At 56.0% G+C, this 16519-nt stretch overlaps 1 protein-coding gene across 2 annotated transcripts in view; it reads right to left on the bottom strand.

The window, feature by feature from the left end:
• Positions 1-16519, bottom strand: part of Rin3 (Ras and Rab interactor 3) — an 84584-nt gene that overhangs the window by 27833 nt on the left and 40232 nt on the right. The window contains exons 5-7 of one of the 2 annotated variants that reach the window (XM_048799221.1): positions 13890-13962; positions 7557-7648; positions 11-62 (exon numbers count right to left, since the gene is read on the bottom strand). In XM_048799221.1, coding sequence (XP_048655178.1) covers positions 11-62; positions 7557-7648; positions 13890-13962 — 217 coding nt within the window. Of the gene's footprint in view, positions 63-7556; positions 7649-13889; positions 13963-16519 lie in introns of those variants that run through there. The other variant, XM_015494907.2, reaches the window with a different exon arrangement.

Here is a 16519-nt window from a genome sequence, read left to right as displayed (position 1 = left end):
TCTTGGGGGCTCTGCTGAGTTTCTGCGGCCTCGCGGGGGGTTCAGCGAGGAGTCCCAGAAGCCTGTGGGAAGCAGAGACGGGGAGGCCGTGAGTGCTGGGGCGGGTGGCCTTTGCGGGCGCGGGGGACAGGGCCCCGAGGCCCATCAAGGCGGCTGCTTCACTGTTCTGGCTGTTTCCCACCTTGGACTCTTAAACTTCTCCCCACTTCCTGCCTCGAGGGGAAGCCCCGGCCACCCTCCCCCGCAGAGCTGGGTGGGGCTGGGGGGATGTGACAGGCCCAGCTTCAGTTCCGTCCCCTGATGTGACAGCCCACACGGAGGGCAGCGGGACCCAGGGTGGGGGTGACAACGGCCACGCTCCAGAGCCAGGCCAGCAGAAGGCTCCCGTGGGGAAGGCATGGCGCAGACGGGGTGGGGGGACAGAGGCTGGAGTCCTGCAGCTGCCCAGTTGGGTGCTCTGGGGCAGGTCACTTGGCTCTCCTGGGCCTCATCCCGGTCACCTCTAAGAGGATCTCAGCAGTGCCCACATCACTGGGATGCAAGAGAGGACACTATAGGTCCTGGGAGGGGACTCGGCCTGTTTTGGCCACCGTAGTTGATATGGGAAGAAGGAACCCAGGGATTGTGGCCCACGGGATCAGAGCCAGCCCATGGAGAGTACCTGATGCTGCAAACCCACCACACTCGGGCCTCTTGAAGTTGACTGAGAAGCTGGGACCAGGCCCCGTGGGGAGCAGCTCGGCCAGCAGCGGCTCTGGTGCTGAGTGGGGCCCCGCACTGCCGACAGGATGGGCCCCGCGGGTTCCGCAAGTGCCTGCAGCCAACTAGGCAGGCCTGGCTCGGGAGTCCCTGACCTCTGGGGGCCACACCTTCAAGCTTCCAGGAATGCTCAGGACTCTCCCCAGAAGGGCATGGGGACACTCTTGAAAACAATTCCAGTTGGCAGACAAGCCACCCTGAGCTCACTCAAGCAGATCCTCCTTCAGAGGAACATGGACCCAGGTCCTGCTCAACCTGCAGATTGTAGGAGCAGAGAGGGGGCTGGCCAGGCAGACCAGGGTTCCCGTGAAAGCTGGAGCCGGCCCGGCCTGGCCCTGGGCTTCTGCCACCTGGGTGAGATTCATTCATAAGAAAGCCACACACGGAGGTTGGTGTGCGACTGTAGAACAGGGTGGTCGCAGATAACGACAAGGTGCCGTGAATCTCACAAAGCTAACAAGGAATCTGAGTTTTCACCATAAAGGAATGATAAGTAAGGAAACTGGTGTGTTTGGTCCGACTTAAACCTTACAGTGTATCACTGTGTAACCGAAGCCTCACTCGGTGACCCATCGATATGTACAATTTTATGCTTTTATGTATCAGTTAAATAAACTTCATGTTAAAAAAGGAAAAAGAAAACCTCGCGTCACAACACCCCAGGGAGTTGTTGGCGTGTGCCAGCGGGTGGGAGGCTGGCTTTCCCTGGATTATCTCCACACCCTGACGGTAGGCCTGGTTCCCATTTTACAGTTGAAGATAAGAAACTCGGACCAAAGCTCTTGCTGGAGGCCACAGGGTTGGTGAGTGAGGGAGCTGGGATTGGAAGGGGCAGACCAGCTCTGAAGCTTCTGTTTAGCCACCATGTCACGCAGCCTTTCTTCATAGGAACTTGCGACACTTCCCCTCTCGGTTGCTCTCCGAGTGCTGGTGAGTGGCAGGTGGCTTGCACCCCAGAGCTGGGGATGTGGTAAGAACACAACGGCCTCTTGGCATTGAAAGTAAGGACATATCGCTGGATGGTGGGTGGGGTCGGGGCAACAGTGTGTGCCCACTCTAAGACATGGGCACGTTCAGGGACATGGTCATTGACAATCTTGCTGGGCAGAGTCAAGGCGAGCAGCGTGCACTCCAGGACACAAAGTCAGCTGCCTCTGCCAGGCGTGGGTACCCCTTACTGGAGGGGAGTGGGATTCACTGCTCATCCCTGCCCTGGGCAGAGACCCTGTGTCTGGCCACCAGCCAAGAAGGCCAGCAGTCACCACCATAACAAAATGACAGACGTCCATCGTCCCTGCAGCATGCCAAGCTCTGTACATGACAGCCACAGGATACGTCTGTCCCAGGCAGGCTGCCCTGTGTCGGGGCCAGCTACTCTCCATGATTGCCAGTCCTTGCTCTGCTTTCCTGGGCAGCTGCTGGCCCCTCCAGGGTGGACTCACTCCCTGGGTGCTTTGTGTTGAGACTCAGATGCTCTGACCCTATGAGGTGAGCACTTCTGCACAAGCTCAACACAGGTGTCTCCTTGGAACTTTCCAGAGCACCGAGCCGCAGGTGGCCAGCCTGACTCAAAGGTACCTGGGGCAGCAGCCCAAGTTCCCCCAAGACCCTTCCTTTGGTGAGGGTGGATGTTGGCTAGAAAATGTCCAGAACCGCTGGCCGGGACCAGGACCCTCCCATCATTGCTTCCTGCATCCTTCAAGCCTGTGTTGGGTTCTGGCCCCTGTGTCTCCTTTCTGAAATCATCTGCTGAGTCTACACCCAACTCCTTGTGCTGGGCTGTCATGGACAGGCCACGTGCTGCCCGACTCTGTTCCTGTGCTACTTGGGATTCTTTGGCCACACTTTCCACCTGATAAGCTCTTGCTCCTCCTTTATGGTTCAGGTCACATGGCACCTATCTGGTGGAGGCTTCTGGATGCATTCACCTGGCTCCCATGTCCCCCCAGCTCCGAGTGTGCTCTGCAGTGACCACTGAGCTACAGTTCTGCTCTTGTCTGACGCCCCATCAGCACATCTTTAGTGGCCAGGGCAGGGCTTGGCTTATTAGCTCAGCCAGTGTGGAGGCAGGGTCCAGGGGAGGAGACATAGGAAGGGTCAGCTCTGACGGCAAGGTGGGACAGCCTGAGGCACAGGGGATGAGGAGATGAGACAGTGGGCAAGGGGGGCCAAAAGGAGGGCATCGGAGTTGTACGTGGGTGGACCGTCCGCAGCATGGCCTGCCCAGGAGAGCAGGGCGGGCTGCCCTCTACAGAATAAGAACACGCTTCCCTCGGTTCATCTGGATTCCCGAGGAGCAGAGCAGACGCTGGGTTTTAGGGGAGGGTCTTAGGGCCCAGGATGCTGCTCTCCTGTCCCTGGTGGTTGCAAGTGGCAAGGCACAGACCTCCAAGCCATTGCCGCTCCAGGGGAGAGGGGAAGTTGGGAGCTGCACTGTAGGGTCTGGGCCCCGTGAGGGAAGGGAGTTTATGCTCAAAAAAAAAAAAAAAGGAGTAGTAACTTTCTCTGCAACCTGCAAAATGCCAAGGCCAGAGAAGAGGAACATAGTGTCATGCAATCCTAGTGGTTGGCAGCACTGTGTGCGCCAGTGCCCTGGGCACCGTGCCAAGCTGTGGAAGTTCCCAGAAAGGGCCCATCCCTTTGCTGCCTCTCTTCATCCCTCCAGCCAAGGCCACCATTTTGCTGGCCTGAGCCTCCTGAGCCTCAGTGGGGGACGTCTCTTGTGAAGTGTCCGTTCCTACAGTCCTCAGAGGGCCAGGCTGAGGTCCTGACAGCAAAATAAGGCTCCACCCTTGGGGATACCTGAGCCAGCAGCAAGACAGAAGGAGATGAATGAACGCAGCAATGTGCCTCAAATGCCGTCAAAACAGCCCTGAATTCAGGGAGTTCAGGGAACATATATTTTGGGGGCCTCCCAAAGGTGGGTTGTTGGCTAGTCGTTCAAGTTTCCAAAGAATATTTAATAACTAGGAAAATTCTCATTGTATCATAAGGAAAAAGCAAGTTACAAGCAAACATGGGTGAGCTAGAGAACATAATGCTTTTCCTGAATGCACTTTTAAAATATTAAACATGCGTATTGCAAATATGTTTGAGAACCACTGTCTGAAACCCTTATTCCCTGAGTTCCTTCTGCACTTTGAATCGACTGTGTGCAGTTCAGAGCTGAATTACTCCCTAGGCGGGTTTTGTAGCCTCAGCTAACCTGAAACCCTTGAAGTCCAAGATTACACCTTATATAGCCTGCACTGTCGAACGCTGGCTTTTCCCAGTCCAAACTTGGACTTCCTGACGTCAGCTCAGGAACGAACATTCTGAGCCGTCACATGAAGCTGAACCTGCAAGCAAATAGCTCCGTTTCAGCAACATCGTCCCTGTCTAAATAGCAGGGCTTATTCTACCCGTCTAAAGAAAATGAGTTGAACGTCAGAGAAAGAAAATAACTGATACTAAAGATAAGGAAGACATGTGCCTCAAAACACTTATGATCCCAAGATCGTCAGATGGGCTGAAAGTCTGACAGATCTTTATGCTGAACTAAACACCCCTTCACACTGGGTCTAGGGCAAAACAAACCCGAAAATCACAAAGTATGTTCAAACAGAACAAAATCAAAAGGCAAGTCACAAAACCGTACTTTCTGCAACGGTTGATGGGTTATGTATGGTTTTCATTTTCATGTTTATCTGGGGTTGCCAGTTAAAAGCAAACACAGCAAGCTAGGCTTTTTTTTTTTTTTTGGTACCAGGGATTGAACTCAGAGACCCTCAACCACTGAGCCACATCCCTAGCCCTTTTTTATATTTTATTTAGAGACAGGGTCTCACTGAGTTGCTTAGCACCTTGCTTTTGCTGAGGCTGGCTTTGAACTCTCGATCCTCCTGCCTCAGCCTCCCGAGCTGCTGGGATTATAGGCATGTGCCACCGTGCCCAGCGGCATGCTAGACATTTATGGGAAAGCTATGGGGGAAAACAGTGGTGTGGACAGGGTCTGACGCAGAGGGCAGGGCTGTCTGTCATCCCTCTCCTGATGCCACATCCTGGCCCTACAGCCAAAGGCCACCACGTTGATTTCCACTGGGGAAAGGCCAGGGAGGGCAGTGCTGAGGGGCTGAGGGTGACCAGGCCTGGCCGAAGACCGGTGGCAGGGGTCAGACACAGCTGAGTTCCTGCTCAGAAAGCCAGAGGGTGAGTCCAGCCCCTGCCTCGCCCTAGTGTGGAAAGCTTTTGTGGATTTTTGTGTCTCCTTAAGAGCTTTCCTGAAGTGTCACTCACATAACTACCACTCAAACACTCCAGTGGCTTTTAGTATATCCACAGGGCCGTGCATTGTCACCACAATCCATTTTAGAGCATCTTAACCATCCCCCAGGGAGCCTCCATACGGACCCCCTCCCCCCGCAGCCATTGACCTGCTCCTGTCCCTGTGGATCTGCTGGTTCTGAACACTTCACGAGGACAGACCCTGGCCACCCGTGTCCGGCTCCCTTCACCCAGCATGTGTCGCCAAAGTTCATCCATGCTGCGTCCGTCCTGCGTCAGGGTTTCGCTTCTTTTTCCAGATGAATAAGCCCTTTAGACTCTCTGGGTTTCCATTTGCCTCATCAGTAAAATGGGTTTTATGTGGATAAATGAAATAACGAATGTGCGCACCTGTGTCCAGGAGTCGTCCTCCCACAGTCCTCTTGGTTTCCCCTGAAACGCTGACTATACCGGGGAACTGTCCCCCTCTCCCCCTCCACATTATGTGGCTGGCCACTGGTCATCTGAATATTCCCTGGAGAACCTGCATGAACAGCAATGGCCAGAGGGGCTGGGGTCAGGGCCTGGCCAGTCAGAGGAGAGAGGGAGCAGGACTTGAGCAGGCCAGGGGGCCACAGACAGAGAGCAAGGGCAGCGGCTGTTGCCCCCAAGCCCAGAGACTCTCCACCTTCCCTTCTGGGAGATTCCTTGATACCCTTCTCTCTTTTTATCCATGCTACTTTGAGGGGGTTTGGTTCTCTGCTGCAAGAGTTCCTTGCCTAGAACAGCACGTGACATGCTTAGCACAACCCTGGGGTGCCTGGCCCTTGGCAGATGACATGCTCTGCTTATTTAACACCTGGGCCACATTCGAGGGCTGCTGAGGCTCAAGCCTGTGAAGGCCAGGGCCAGGGCCAGTCCTGACACAAAGGACCCCTTCAGTTCTAGGTCCCCTTCCACTCAGGGCACAGACTGGAATATTAGCCTTTCCTTGGCTCTGAATCTGGGCCAGCTTTCAGCACCTGGGGACACTCTGACCTTCAGCACTTGGGGACACTCGGTCTGAACAGAGCCCTCCAGATCCTAAGCTGCAACACATTGGGGTTTCATGTAACTCTCATTCTCCAGGAAGAAAGAGCCGGGGGTGCATCTGGGCTGCCCTGGGCCTCCACCGGGGCCTCCTTTCTCCACTCCCACATGGTGTCCGGGGACAGGTTCTCTCAGGAGATGCTCATCTGTACCAGACAGGAATGTGGTCCTCCAAAGAAGAGCAGCTTGCTTCAAATCCAGAGTGTTCTGAAGTCTTGGGGCAACCAGGCTCTTGCCGGCAGAGAGGAACCTGCAGGGGTCTCCAGACACGCAGGCCCAGGGACGCTTGCCTGGACCCACAAGTGGGGTTAGGGGTGCAGCAAACCTACCCTGACGGAGGTCATGCCACTGCAATGTGGCCACCGACTGCTCCTTCCAACAGCCACAGAGGGGGTCGCGACATGTGCAGTGAACTGCGGGAAGGAGTTCTCAGTGCCAGTCCCACCCAGCTCTGCCCTGTCTTTTCCAGGCCACCCAGAGCAAGCCCCTCAGCGGGCTAAAACTTGCCCTTCTACTTTTAAATTGTATTTTATGTCTTTAAAATACACAAGGATCACACAAACCAGTGCTTGGCAGTGGTTAGAAAGTATCAATAATGTCGTTCTAGACCTCGGGGTAGGTGATTTGGATTGTGCTAACTGCAAAATTGTCATCTGTCCTACACCCAAGCTCCCAGGAGGGCAAAAGCCCAACAACTGAGATATCTGTGGGGGCAGGGAAGGCGTGGAGGTCAGGGTTGACTTCCAATGTCAACTGAAAGCTGGCCCCAGAGTTCACACACGGGGTGACTCTGCCCAGCAGCAGGTTCTGGGTGGTCACAGGCAGTGTGAGATGGAGGGAGGTGCCTGCATTCAGCTGCCTGGGTTCAAGTTCTGTTCCGCCAGGTGCTGTGACATTGGATGTGCTATTTGACCTCTTGAGCCTTAGTTTCCTCTGCCACAAAATGGGGATGATGACAACAGTCTTTACCAGGCTATTTGGAACTGGGATGAGTCACTGCAGCTAAAGAGGTGAGGACACGGTTGATGCTGATTGGCTGTCAATTCCAGGTTAGACAGCCAATGAGAGGGCAGATCCAGGAGGAGGGGCCAGACCTGGGGTCAGACAAGACCCTCCCTGGGTTCCCAGGCCAGGCTGCTGTCCACCACTCAGCCGACCACTGTCCACGCCTCTGGACAGCAGTACAAGAGATGACAGCACACGCTGTGGTCAGAGGCCAGAGTCTGGTGGCCAACTATCTGGCCACCACCCAGAAAGGCCTTGGTGTTGGCCCAGCTCTCCCAGGGCCATGGCCTGACACGAGAGGCTGTGCCCTGGGTCCTCCTGGTCAGCTGTCCAGGATGGGGTGGTCTCATGAGCTGGAACTCCAGGTCCAGTTTGGTCTCACCGAGGGGCCCTGAGGGAAATCCTAGGGCCCCGTTTCCTCACCTGCCACCTGCTTCCCTGGTTCCATGGGGAGGACTTACCCAGGCCCAGGTTGGAGATGGTCTCGAGGTCCGTGAAGCTGCTGGCCTCAAGGATGGCCTGGGGCAGCCGCAGCGTGAAGGGCAGTAAATCTCTGTGAAGACACGAGGGGCCACAGGTCACGTCTGGGGAGGGGTCTTTGTGTCCCTCCCCCCGATTTCTCAGCCAAAGATGCAGCCCACGTGGGAGGAGCCTTGCATCTCAGCTGCTGGGTTCTCCATGCAGACCCGAAACTCCCCTGAGCCGAGGCTGAGGCCAAGGGGCATTCGGGCAATCCAGGTCCTGCCAGCCCAGGACTGGAGATGTGGGAGAGCCCAGGTGGGGCGGGGCTGGCTCCTTTCTGCTGTCCCTGGTCTAGGTTTCCTCTAAAGGCGCCCCCCCAGGGGAAAGGGCTGATCCCCCCCCTCCCCGTGCTGCCCTCGGACCCTCTGCTCCACATGGGGTCACGCTGCAGGAGCAGCCAGGAGCCCGCTCAGCACGCGGCAGCTGGCTCTACCCAGGCCCGTGGTCTGAAAGGGGGTGTCAGGGCTCCCTCCTGAGATCTGCAGAGGAGATTCAGACAGATGGGAAACTGAGGCCCAGAGAGGGAAAAGGATATGTCAAGGTCGCATGGAGGATCCCACACTGCTGACTTCTACTTTGGAACTGGGATGAGTCACTGCAGCTAAAGAGGTGAGGACACGGTTGATGCTGATTGGCTGTCAATTCCAGGTTAGACAGCCAATGAGAGGGCAGATCCAGGAGGGGGGGGGGCTGTGGCACTGCTGGGGCCAGGCTGGGTGGTCCCACCTTTATGCCCCACTCCATGGCTCAGGGCTGTCAGCCCCCTTTCCAGCTCGTCCTGCTCTCCGGCTGCCCTAAGGCCACTTCCTGCCCCGTGAGGATAGGAATCATACAGGAAGGAGAGGACGCAGGACAGGACCTCGAGACCCAGCAGCTGCCATGAGGATCAAGCCCTTGCTTGATCAAGCCCTGTCCTCCAACACTGAAATCCCGTCTACCCTTCTCCAAGGAGAGCCTCCCCTGGTGGCTCCTGGCAGGATGGGGCAACGGCTCCGGTCCCCATGCCCTGCAGGCTGTTTGTCATTGGTCTCATGCAAAGACAGGTACTGAATGGGAGAGAGCAGCACAGAGACTGGGGGATGGGCTGGCAGGTCCCCAGACACTCCTGAGCCTGAGGTGTGGATGCGGCTTCGGGGTGGGGGTGGGGGGCTGGAAGTGCTTGCACTGGGAGTCCATTCTGTGGATGGAAATGAGGAGCGGAGCATGGCCAGAGGTCGCGGGCCTGCTCTCAAGGTCATGGTGTGTCCCATGGAACAGGCCGCCAGCTGATCCTTGAGCTCCTTCACTGTCATTGTGGTGTGACTCTCTCGGGAGCCTGAGGCCGCCTGGGCCCCCTGTCTGAGGGCCCCATTCTGGATCCTGCAGGGTTCCTGATGCTGGCGTCCCGTCTCTATCGCCTGCAGTGTATGTACAACGGTCCACAGAGGTCACCCAGCTCGGTGCTGTCCGCCGGACACCAGGGCATTTTTCACTTCTCTCTGTCCTCAGCCCCTGCTGCAGAGGCAGGGGTGCCTCAAACCCCACATCCAGGGCCCCCCGGTCTGGTCCCTGTGCCATCTCTCCAGCTCGCCCCCCCACATCTGCAAGGGCCTCCCGCTGCCTCCCAGGAGGTCATGCTCAATGTCCCACAGCGAGCGCAACTGGCCCGCTTCCCACTTCTGAGCTGGCAAGGAGTGGGGACGGCAGCCTCCACCACAGGTACTTAGATTCTACGCGTCCCTCAAGGCCACCCAGGACCTCTTCCTCCCCCCACGGCGGCTGCTGAGGGTTTCATCCATCTGCTTCCCCTCCACCACCCAGCTCAGCACTCCACCCGCCACCGCCTCCCATCCAGGAAGGGCACGTGCAAGGCGTGGGTGTCTGCTGAGCGCCTCTGTGGGCAGGCGCTTTCCAGCCTCATGCCCCAGGATACCATTCTACTATGTCACAGCGACCGGATGGGAAGGCGGGAACACCTGTGCTACAGCTGAGGATGCAGCGGTTCCGAGAGGTCAAGAGACTTGCCCAAGCCCACCCAGCCAATTCACAAGCCACTTATTACATTTTTTTTAAGAGAAAAGGAACTATCATTAATGGAGCTTATAACATATGTTATCCCACTTCATCCTTACAACAATCCATGAGGTAGAACTATTATCATTTTTTTTTTTGTCAGTACTGGGGATGGAGCCCAGGGGTGCTCTGTCACTGAGCTCCATCCCCAGTCCTTTTTATTCTTTTGAGACAGGATCTTGTTAAGTTGCTGAGGCTGGCCTCTAACTTGCAGTCCTCCTGCCTCAGCCCCCACGTTGCTGAGATTACAGGTGTGTGTGCCACGCCTGGCTCATCTCCAATTTTTAAACTGTTAGATTTCTGTTTTTCTTTGCAGCACTGGGGACAGTACCCAGAGCCCTGCTCATGCCGAGCATAGGCTCTATCACTGAGCCACACCCTCAGACCTAGATTTCATTTTTTTTTTAATTAGGAAAGAAACATATTCACTGTAATAGAGTTAAACGACACAAAAGTGCTTCAAATAAAATGAGCAGGTCCTCCCCTCGTCAGTCTCAATATCAACCCTTGGTGTACATGTGTGTCCTCCTTTGTCCTTCTCTGTGCATTTACACACACACAAAACGGCATTACGTTATACATATTTCTCTGCAGCTCTCTTGCACAATGGTAAAGCTGTAGCAAGAGAACATTTCACAAGTCCATACATGTATACTGACCCTTTTTTTTTTCTGTGCTGTGGAGTATTCCAATATGGTCACTGCTATTTTCTTCTTTTGATGGACATTTAAGCTTTTTTTTTTTTTTAAATCTCTCTTTCATTAATGCTAACACAGCACTTGCTCTGCACCCTGGTACTCTTCTAAGCACTTTACATAGACAAGCTTTTCAAATGTTTTCCACAGCTCCACAAAGTAGCTCCTATACCCATCTCATAGCTAAGAAGACTGAGGCACAGAAGGGCTTAGTGCATGCCCCCATCCCACAGCTGTTACTGTCAGTACCTGAACTTGAACGCAGGCAGACTGGCTCCAGGGTCCAGGGTCTCAGCCCCCAGACTCCACTGGCTTTTAGCACAGAAGTGATTTCCAAATTTTTACGGCATCACACAACCCTGGGAAGAGCAAGCCCCACACGTGACCCTTCTGCCCAGGTGAGTGCTTCTATGGGGTAGATCCCTGGGGGTAGGCCTGCTGGCCACACGTATGCATTTAAGAAATGACAGAGTTTGCCAAATGGACCCCGTTCCTCAAGACTATGCCAATTTATACTTCAACAAAAACTGTCCCAGGCTAACAGGGCAGCTGGCTCCTCCCTCCGCAGTTCTGACCAAACCCACTCCTCTACCTTGCCCTCGGGGGGCCTTGGTGGTGTCTTCTGCTCAGTGGCATCACATTGCCCAGGTTGGAGGGTGTGAGGGGGAGGCAGGCTCGGAACTGGATGAGATGCCCGGCTTGGTCACCCCAAATCCAAGTCCTCAGGCCTTGGACAGTGCCAGGACAGCCCTGCAGGGGCAGTGGGCAGCTGCTAAACCCTCATCGACCAGCAAAAACCTCAAAGGCCTAGACACTTTGGAGGGACCCCACTGTGTCCTAGACACCTGTCCACACTCTGCAGACGGCCAGCATTGGAATTCCCCAGGGAGCTATGGGAACTATGGATTCCCATACCCGAGCCTGAGGGTGCCCAGCGTCAGGTCTGGGGGCAAAGCCACGGGTGTGTGTGTGTGTGTGTGTGTGTGTGGTGTTAGGGTTCGAACCCAGGACCTGGTACATGCTAGGTGAGCACATGACCACTGATCAGCCACTGAATCCATGTTTTTAAACAGCTCACAAGGGGGTCCTAAGGGGCACTGCCTTGGGTGGGGAAGATATGGGTGGGAATCAGGGACCTTAAAGCAAAGGTATCAAGAAATATCAACACTAAGCAAACTTCCAGGTGTGTGTGTGTGTTTCCTCCTAAACTATCAAGTTTATTAAAAAGCACTCATGAAAATAGAAATTAAAAATGGGATTTTCAGAATGAACGCTCTAACATTTCTCTCATACCGTGGAGGGTCGGCTGGGGACCCTCCAGGTGCCAATACCTGGCTGTGGAGACCCCTGTTGCAGCTGGTGCCTCTCACTTTCGACCAGGACTGTGTTAGGGGTGCCTCTGACATCACAGAGCAGCGTGTCCCCCACCCATGCACACTCTCACAACTAAAAGTTTAGCAACACAGACCTGTTTCAACCCTGTGAGACATACTCTGTGTTCTAGCCCAGTTTCCTTTCTCCTTAAAAGAAAAACAGCTGAGCAGACCCACCAGGCTGGCTTCCTAACCCCTTAGAGGGGTTTACAGCACCATCCACCTGAGCGCCTGGCAGTATGTTTGATTCTGATGCTAAGTACCTGGGCTAAAGTCAGACTCTGCAGATTTCGGGGTTTGGTCCTGTTAAGACCCAGCCCCAATTTCTGATGCCATTCTCAAATCCTGGGCCACCAAGACTTCTGAGCAACTGGTCTTCAAGCAGAGGTTTCCAGGCGCAGTGACAGTAGTGTTTGCCAAAGGTGTCATCAGGACAGAACCCCCACATCTCCCGGTCTCCCCCACGCCTCCTCTCTGCTCTGCAGTGGCTGCCCCCACCCCTCTTGGGCAGTGCCTCCCTGTAGGGCCTGGATGGCTGCAGTGGCCCCTAGCTGGTCTCCACATATCCCTCCCTCCCCGTGGAGGCTCTCCTGAGCTGCCCACAGCCAGGCCTGGGCCACACCATTTCCCCTGCCCGGAATCCTCTTCCTGCCATCCTTGGCTGGCCTCCCACGTCCCCTCCTCCACAGGAGGACCTCGAGTCTCCAGCTATGGAGGGAGGGGCTGCAGGGGGGAGCACACACATCCTTTCAGCCGTGACCTTGGTACAGCAGGTTCTGTTCACAGAAGCAGTTGGGCGCAGGAGTCACACAGATTCAGTTCAAACCCAGCTCGGAACTCTCTGTGCCACCCAGGGCCTCAGTTTCCTCACCTACGACAGCAATGAGAACTTGCTCGATTGTTTCCTGAGTGCTTGGTGCCAGTTGCTCTGCTGCCCCTCCCAGAGAGCCTAGGGGCAGGAGTCCCTGTGCTCGTGGACCCTGCTGTGGCAGGGCTTAGAAGATCTTCGTGGGCAGTGCCCGGCACAGAGCCAGGTGCGATGCAGATGCCCAATCCCTGGGGGCTGGTTGTGGGGTCCTGCTAGCATCCCCCACCCCAGCCCTGAGTCCTTTCACCAGCTCTGCACACCAGCTGCCCAGCCACCGTGGGGCTTCTCCTGAGAGCCGGCACCTGGACCCTGGGGGCTCATTTTGGCATCCTGGAGCTCACGATTGCCTGGGAACAGCAGCAGCCACAGCTCCAGGAGCCGGCAGGGTGGCCGGGGAGTAGGACACTCAGTCCTGTTGTCCTCAGGTGGGACCGTCCCGAGGTCTACTGTGGAGCTGCCCACGGGGTCAGGCTGAGGCTGGGGTTTGCCTTGCTGTGAAATGGGGATATGGGGAGCACCGTGGGGAACCTCGGGGACTGCTGGCAGGATGTCAAAGATGAGTTTAGAATGAGCTCCGCCCAGGGCTGGTGGCCTGGCGGGCGCCCCCATGTGGCAGCTGTTGACATCGGCTGTTATGGCAGGGCCTGCCCATGGGGCCCAGGGGTCCTGACAGGTGGGTGGGGAAGGTTGCAGGTGGAGCACAGGTTTCACGGGAGGCAGCTTGGAGTCCTGGGCTGCTTTTGGACACCAAAACATCAGCCCCACCTCTGCACCCAAATGTATTTTTAAATCTTGTTGGTCTGAAACCAGTTCTGAATGAATGGCGCTGTACTGAGGGTAGTGACACCTGCTCCACCCAGCAGCTGCGTAGTAACCAAAACGGCCTCCGTGAAGAGGCTGCAGTCCCTCTCACTAGATGAGGGCCACGCAGGACTCCATGCTGCCCTGATGCTGGTGACACTGGGAGTTGGGGGCCCGAGGGCAGGGGTGGTAAGGGGCACTCTTAGCAGCTGGTCCAAGAGCACCAGAGCTAACACCTCTGCCTTGTGTTTATCCGGGCAAAGCCAAGGGACTGTCCCCTCTCTCTGCATCCTCTGGGCCACACCCTTGCCTCTGGGGCTTCTCTGTGATCTCCCCTCTGCTTGATGTGGACACCCAGGCTGCCTGGGCTGTCTCCAGCAACCAGATGGGGGTTGCGGCAGGTGGACATCTGCGATAGTCCACCCTTAAAACGAGGAGGGAAAGACCTTCCTCAGGACCTCCTGTGGGGCGGGGTCTACTCACCTACTGACACAGTAGAATGCGACCAGTCTGAAGATGTCCTCAAACACAAGAACGGAGCCTTCCAGGTATAATACTGGGGAGAGATGAGAAAGGTCCGGGTGAGTGTCCACCAAAGACCAGGGGGGCAGGAAGTGGCGACTTCTCGAAGGTGGACAGGGATGGCGCACGCCTGCCATGTTCATGGTGGGCCCTGGCACCTCCCACGTGCCTGTCCCTGACAGCCCCACACACAGCGCTGCTCACGGAACCTTAAGTGAGAAATGGGATTCAAGGGTTCAGGAGATACCTAGTATCGTAGCTGGTGTGGACTAACACACACACATCATTTTTGGCAAAATAACACAGAAGATCCTAGATTGCAAAAGCAGAATGAAGCATGTAATTAATTCCCCAGGAACAGCCTAGAGTTGGCAACTCTGAGGACTATGGGGGAAGGGACGCTGCCCAGTTCTGCCCCCAGGAGATGCTGTGATCCAGGGGTGCTGAGGTGGGGCCAAAGTCCTGAGGACTTATTACCACCAAACCTGATTGGCCCTGGTATTTTCCAGCCCTGACTGGCAAGAGGGATGGAAACGCTTGGCCTGGGATCCCATCTGAGCAGGGGCAAGGTGCTAGGGTATGGCAGAGGGTGCCTGAGGCTGGGGATGGACTGACCGGTGGAGAACAAGGGACCCTGTTGTGCTATGCTTCTGAGCCACAGGCCAAGGGACCCAGAGAAGCTCAGTGGATTGTTGGAGTTCTCCTGGGCCACTGGTGGGCCACCCTGTGACTCCTAACTCTCACACCTGTGTCCCACAGGCTCCATGGGTGATTTGAACTTCTCTGGACAATCGTGGGGTTGAAGGAACACGTGAATGTCACAGGCGAGTTGCAATTCCGAGATCCTTCCAGCTTCCGTGAGAGGCAGTGGGAAGGCAGGGGCCAGCTTCTGGGCCTGGCAACGTGACTCCAAGCATGTCCCTTTACCTCTCAGTGCCTCAGTTCCTCCTCTTTTAAAGGGACAGAGCCCTTCCAAAGACACACACATCTAGGTGATGCCAGTTCTCAAAGCCCGGGGCAGCACTGTCCTATGCTGGAGGTCTGGAGATGGGGCGGGCTATACACACCAACGTATTCTGTTTGAATGGCTTCACTTCTGTATTTGCTCTCCTGCTATATACTAAACACTGTTCTCAACAGTTCACATGACTTTGGTGGGGGGTACTGGGGATAGAACCTAGGGGTGCCACATCTTTAGCCCTTTTTATTGAGTTGGGGTCTCACTAAGTTGCTTAGGGCCTCAGTTGCTGAGACTGGCCTCAAATTTGCTATCTTACTGCCTCAGCTTCCCAAGCTGCTGAGCTTACAGGTATGTAAGTTCACATAATTTTAAAAAAATGTACATTTATCTATTTATGGTGAAGAGACCATATTTTTTCCATTAGATCAGATAAAAACATTCGACAAGACAGTTTCAAGAGCTGTCAGTACAGAAAGGATTTGGAGAATGTTTATAAATGACCCAAGTCTGAGAAACTCCAGCTCATGGTGTTTCCACGTTTGGTGGATTCTCACTGGTGGGGATGTGGGGGTGGCCCCAGGGCGCCCAGCACCACCTAGTGCCTGCATCTGGTATATCACCAACCCTCTCCAGAGTGGTCAAGGGAGGCAGGGCCCAAAAGATCCCTGTGGCAGCAGGAGGTAGAGAGGCTGCTGCATCTGGAAAACGGATGAGACAGTCTCTCCTCACGGACCCCTCGAGGGGACACAGAGCCCCGCCTCACGTGCCTGGGTGCCCCACAGTTAGCAGCTCTCCCTGGCCAGGAGCCAAGGGCTGACCTTACAGGACGGATTCCTCCAGGACCAGGGTAGCCACCCCCTTGCTGGGACCCCTGGCACTTCACACAGAGCCTGCCCCCTGTCTCCACCAGCAGTGCCCGTGGCTTTAGACTTGGTTTCCCAGCCTCTGCTCTCACGCAGAGACCAGGCCTCCCTGGGTTCTGTAGCCCGGCACGGTCCTGGGCACAGAGGCCGGTGTCGCAGTGTCACTGTGAAAACTGTAGACTGTAGATCCACAGCAGTGGGCGTGCCTCCTGCTCCTCTCTGTGCAGTTGGACTTCCTTTCCCCCAGTCCCTGCCCCAGTCCCCAGCCCCTGCCCCTGCCCTTTGCCCCAGTCCCCTACCCCTGTCCCCTGCCTCTGCCCCAGACCCCCACCCCCTGCCCTGTTCTTACCCCCAGCCCCTGCCCCTGTCCCTACCCCAAGTCCCTGTCCTCTGCCCCCGCCCTCTGCCCCTGCTCCCGGCCCAAACCCCCTACCCCTCTCGCAGGCCACGCTCATGTCCCTCCGCCCCCTAACCCCTGCCTGACCACGCTGACAGTGTCCTTCACAGCAGGCCACGCCACGGCAGCACCTGCACACTGGGGTGGGCCTCGTGCACCTTGGGGTCTCACTAGGCACCCAGCAGAGTGTGCATGGGGCATCGTCTGGGAGATTGGAGGACGCTTACAATAAGAGTGTCTGGGAGGGAGACCCCAGAGGGGCACAGGGGCCTTGGCCAGGGTCTTAGCCCTCCCACCATGTGGCCCGTGGCCCTTCCCTCTGGGTCCGGAGGGAAGCAACACTGTTCGCACCTTGATTTCAGATTTCTGG

Source organism: Marmota marmota, unplaced genomic scaffold, assembly GCF_001458135.2.
Source record: "Marmota marmota marmota unplaced genomic scaffold, marMar, whole genome shotgun sequence".
In the NCBI taxonomy this organism is placed as follows: Eukaryota; Metazoa; Chordata; class Mammalia; order Rodentia; family Sciuridae; genus Marmota; species Marmota marmota.
Note: the sequence above shows the minus strand (reverse complement) of the source record. Positions and strands in the feature narration are given on the sequence as shown.